The sequence below is a fragment of the Mesitornis unicolor genome, unplaced genomic scaffold (assembly GCF_000695765.1).
Source record: "Mesitornis unicolor isolate BGI_N332 unplaced genomic scaffold, ASM69576v1 scaffold21046, whole genome shotgun sequence".
In the NCBI taxonomy this organism is placed as follows: Eukaryota; Metazoa; Chordata; class Aves; order Mesitornithiformes; family Mesitornithidae; genus Mesitornis; species Mesitornis unicolor.
The window spans coordinates 24307-28659 of NW_010190580.1; the positions used below are offsets into that span (position 1 = coordinate 24307).

The 4353-nt window shown below is 55.5% G+C and overlaps 1 protein-coding gene across 1 annotated transcript in view; it reads left to right on the forward strand.

Annotated features, from left to right (window-relative positions):
• Positions 1 to 2498: 2498 nt before the first annotated feature.
• The window catches only part of FADS6 (fatty acid desaturase 6), a gene marked incomplete at its 3' end in the record, with an annotated part of 2596 nt that continues 741 nt past the window's right edge, over positions 2499 to 4353 (forward strand). Inside the window, exons 1-3 of the mRNA XM_010186455.1 lie at positions 2499 to 2838; positions 3607 to 3773; positions 4256 to 4346. Of these exons, the coding sequence (XP_010184757.1) occupies positions 2499 to 2838; positions 3607 to 3773; positions 4256 to 4346 (598 nt within the window). The remainder of the gene's footprint in view (positions 2839 to 3606; positions 3774 to 4255; positions 4347 to 4353) is intronic.

A 4353-nucleotide genomic window follows, 5' to 3' on the forward strand; every position in this document is an offset into this window, starting at 1 on the left:
AGTTGCCAGCAAGAGCTCGCTGTGCCAGGGATTACACTGATCCTCTCCAGCTCCCCTGCCGTGCCAAGGGATTTCTGAGTCTTTAATGTGTTTTTCCTGGTAAATTGGAGGTGTTTGCGTCCATGGTGCAAGGGCCAAGGCACTGTTTGCCTTCATCCCTTAAATCCTATTGGGGTCAGTGAGATTGCATGGCTTGGCCTGCATGTGATGGAAAATCAGATGCAAATTGCGGTTTAGAAGTTTCTTTCTGAAATGGATCTCTGCAAGGCAGCAAGGAAGCAGATTTAGGGTTCTGACCTCAAATTTTCTAGCCCTCCTTTTGGCTTTGCTGTCTCCTTACAGCTGCTGCTCCCTTGTGGGCATCATGAATCCCACCTTCGCTGCAGCTGGAAGCAAGAAACACTTTTGAGTTTGACACTTCTCCCCAGAAGCCAAATCTCAGCCTCTCCTGTGTGGTTTTCAACCCAGTGCTTCTTCTCTTCTCCCAGATGGTCTGTGATCCCAGTGGTGGCATGGGACTGAGCAATGCCATGTTCCTGTATCTACCCGTGTGTGCCAGCACGCTCACCATCAGCTGTGGTAGGATCCTGATGGCTCACGTTGATCTTGGTTGTGGTCCTCTTCTCCTCCTCCTCCTCTTTGGCTGCCATTGTGTAACCAGTTCTGGCCCATTCTGCACTTATGCAATGGCAGCTTGACCACCGCTCACCTTTGGTCCTACTGAATGGCAGCCTGGCCCCCTCAGAGCAGGGCTTTGTCACCGTGCTGCCACCATCCTTCGCGGTGACATCCTGAGTAAGATGAAGGTAACAAAGACATCACTCAGGAGTGGACCCAGCTGATGCACCCTGCGGGTCTGCCTCCCCCTGGCCCAGCAGCACCTATGGGTGCTCTCCCAGCCACAGACTTCCCTCATTAATGAGGGGGTGATGAAATCTGTGCTGTGTGTCAGAATTAATCACTGACCTGGCTGGCTGCAGGCAGACCTGCAGCTTGCTGGGCTGTGGATGCTGCTTTAATTTGTTAGCACCCCTGGCTCTGGGAATGACCTTTCGTAATACAAGCTCTTACAGCAGGTATGAAACCTCAGCAGGTCTCTAACATACCCTTGGCTCTTTTGAAGTAGATGTGATTTCTATTATTTTTATTAATTTTTATTAATTTTTACTAATTAACTTTTATTAAATTTATTAGTTTTTTTTCCAGAGTACAATGGCAATCCCCTGGGGCTTGGTGCAACTTGGATTCGAGGTTTGCTTCCCTGCAAATCGCTGCAGTGATGTGGAGGTGCTGAGCCTGTTCCAGCTTGGGGTTGGGGGCTACCCCAGTATAGCAAACCAGTGCTATGGATTTGCTGGATGTCAGTGTTCATCAAAGCTTTGGTGGATCAGTTGAGCTGGTTTTGGTTTTGGTTAGAAAAAGTAATAAAAAAGCAAGAAGAAACCCAGTGCCACAGTGAGAAGAGATGCATTTTTAGCCTTTCTCCATAAAGAAATAGGGCTCAGGAGGTGCCAGTCCGTGTATGGCTACCGCAAAGTTTATGGGGTACCTGTGCTGTGTTCTGGATGATTAGTTAGGAAGCAGCGCTGAAAGAGGGAAGAAATTCTTCTGAAATTCCTGAAAATAGCCCTAGAGAGAAGAGGGACCCTGTGTGGGTCAGTGCTGGGCACCACGGCTGCTGGGCACAGATATGGGATGATCTGGTCCCTGGCCGATGCCCCTGGGATCAGTGTCCCAATTCAGCACAGAAGAGGGGGCAGAGTGGTTTCGCAGCTGCGGTTTGTGCAGGCAGAAGCAGGCAATCACGCAGCCATGCATTGCTCCTCCTTCCAGCAGCTTGCTCCTTGCTGTGACAAAAGTTGTTTTTTTTCTCCCCAAAACAGCACTCTTGTGGGATGGGCAACGTTAAAAAACTCCCCAGCAGAAGGGAAACCTTATCACCGTCCACACTGCTCCGCTTAGGTTTCTCATGGCTATTTCTGGCACTCGACTCCATCTCCAGCGTTTCCACTGCCTCTCTCCATCTTTTTTTTCCACTCCTTCCCTCCTCCGCTGCCTTCGCCTCCCCGTGGCCCCGCCGCCACGGCTGCTCCCCGAAATGGGCCACCAAGGTGGATTATTACCATCGCTAATCTGCATGCGCCCTCCTCCCTGTCCTCCCCTGCTCCTCCCTTCTCCAGATCGCTGCTGCTCGGCATCGGTGCGCGGTGCCGCACGGGCCGGCCGGCCGCGCCGACACGGTCAACGCCGGGAGAGCCACAGCACCGGGGCTGGCGTGAGTAGGGGGCTGCGGTGTCTGCGTGGTGACCTGTGATGTCCCTGGAGGGGGAGGTTAGGTGGCTCTGCCACTGCTGGCTGCGTCCTCCTCGGGTTGATTTTTTTCCATCACTGCCCTTCCCGTGTCCTTCGGTGGCAGCAAAGCCTGGATGCAGTGGGTCGGGGTGCTGTGGGTGCTCCCTTGTGAGTGCTCCCCTGCATGGTCTCTGCTCCACAGGGAGATGCCGCTGGAGGACGAGGACCCAGTGAGGCAGAGGGGAGAGCGGGCCAATGGCGAGGTCAGCGGGACCCCCTCCCTTGGGGGGATAGGGCACCCCCTGCTCCAGGGCACCCCAGCGCCTGACGGCAGCAGGACAGAAGCAATGGCAGAGGCCTGGGAGCCAGGGCCAGTGCTTGGTGATGGGGACGTGACTCCCGGGGGAGCCCCGCAGCAGTGTGAAGAAGCTCTGATGGCCGAGCTCTCCGGGCTGGTGCAGGAGGTGGTGAAGAGCAGCAGCTGGTGGGAGCGGCACGGCGTGGACATCAGCATCCTCGCCTGCAGCTTCCTTCTGCTCCCAGCAGGTAACGCGACTCAGCCCCTCTAAAACCACGGCCGGTGGAGGAGGCGGGGTCACAGTGGAGGTCCTGCTGCCTCCTTGCAGCTTCTGTGTGCTGCTGGTACAACTCTGTGCTGGAAGCCTCTTATCAGAATATTAAGCCTGTAACAAGGCTGCAATAACCCCTTCACCCCGCACCATGGGGCACCCTGACCCCACTGGAAACCTGCAGAGGTGGTGGTGGGGTCAGGGGAACAGCCTGGGGTGAGGGGACGGTGCGCAGGCAGACGGGCACAGGGCAGGACAGTGAGCGATGTGCCTCAACTGTGCCCCACTGTGGGGCAGGAAACCCTGGTGGTTTTGGTGATTATGGCCACTGGTGGATACAGGGGGACACAGGGGCACAGTTGGGAAAGCAGCAGCCAGTGCCTTCTCTTGCTTTTGAACTCCTGGGAATGCTGAAATCCTGACAGGGCTGTATTTGTCACCAGTGGGATCCCAATTGGAGCTGTGGAATAGGACCTGGTACCAGCAGAGCCTAATGCCATCATGGTTGGAAACGGCCAAACCTTCAGCACAATGGCGAGTGGGGCTGGTCTGGCCACACAGGGAGATATGGAGAGAAGCGTTCTGGCTCAGGCAGTTTAAATACATTTAACTACATCTGAAAAAACAGGTTTAGGACAGCAGCTGGCGTGTCTGGGTGTAGCAACACCTCAAGCCTAGTGAGGAGGCAAGGAGGCCTGCAGCACATGTGTGTGAACAAGCTCCTGCCTGCCTGGTTTCTCCACAGGGTTCCTGTGCCTGCGGTCAGCCCAGGCCATCCCTTTCCTGGTGGGTGTCCTCACCCTCGGCGTGGTGCATCACACCCTGACGGTGAAGGGCAGCCACCTGGCTAGCCACAACGCCTTGACCGAGTCCAAGTCCTGGGGCAAAGTGTGGGCCATCTTCTTCATTGAGGTGAGTGAGTCTGTGGGGTCAGGGGGCAGCCCCCCACAAAAACCACATCAGCAGCTTGCTACCACCCCTAAGCCCTTCAGGAACAGCCACTGGAGACCAAGATGTATTCAAAACCTTCCTGCTCTGTGTGCAGGAGAGTTAAATGAAAAGCAACGCTACGCCAGGGAGCAGCAGGAGCATCCCTGCTTGTGGGGCTTTTCCTGGAGGCAGTGGGACAGAGGACAGCCCCTGTGATGTGCTGTGTGGTGGGGTTTTGTGTCAATCCCCTTGGCCACAGGGCTGCAGAGCAGGATGATGTGTTGAGAGGAACGTTGGGAATGGTTTCCAGTGCTTAAGTCTAAGAAGTCAACATCCAGATTGTTTTGGGGGCTGTGGGGTGCAGGGCATCTCCCCTGTGTGTCTCTCCCCGGATGCAGAGCATCTCCTCTGGGTCCCTGGCACCGCAGCTGTTGGCATCACCTCCCCTTTCTTTTCTCTCCTAGCTCTGTTCAGCTTTCACAGCCGAGCAGGCCACCTACAACCACGTGAAGCTCCACCACGGCTACACCAACGTCATCGGCCTGGGGGACTCCAGCACCTG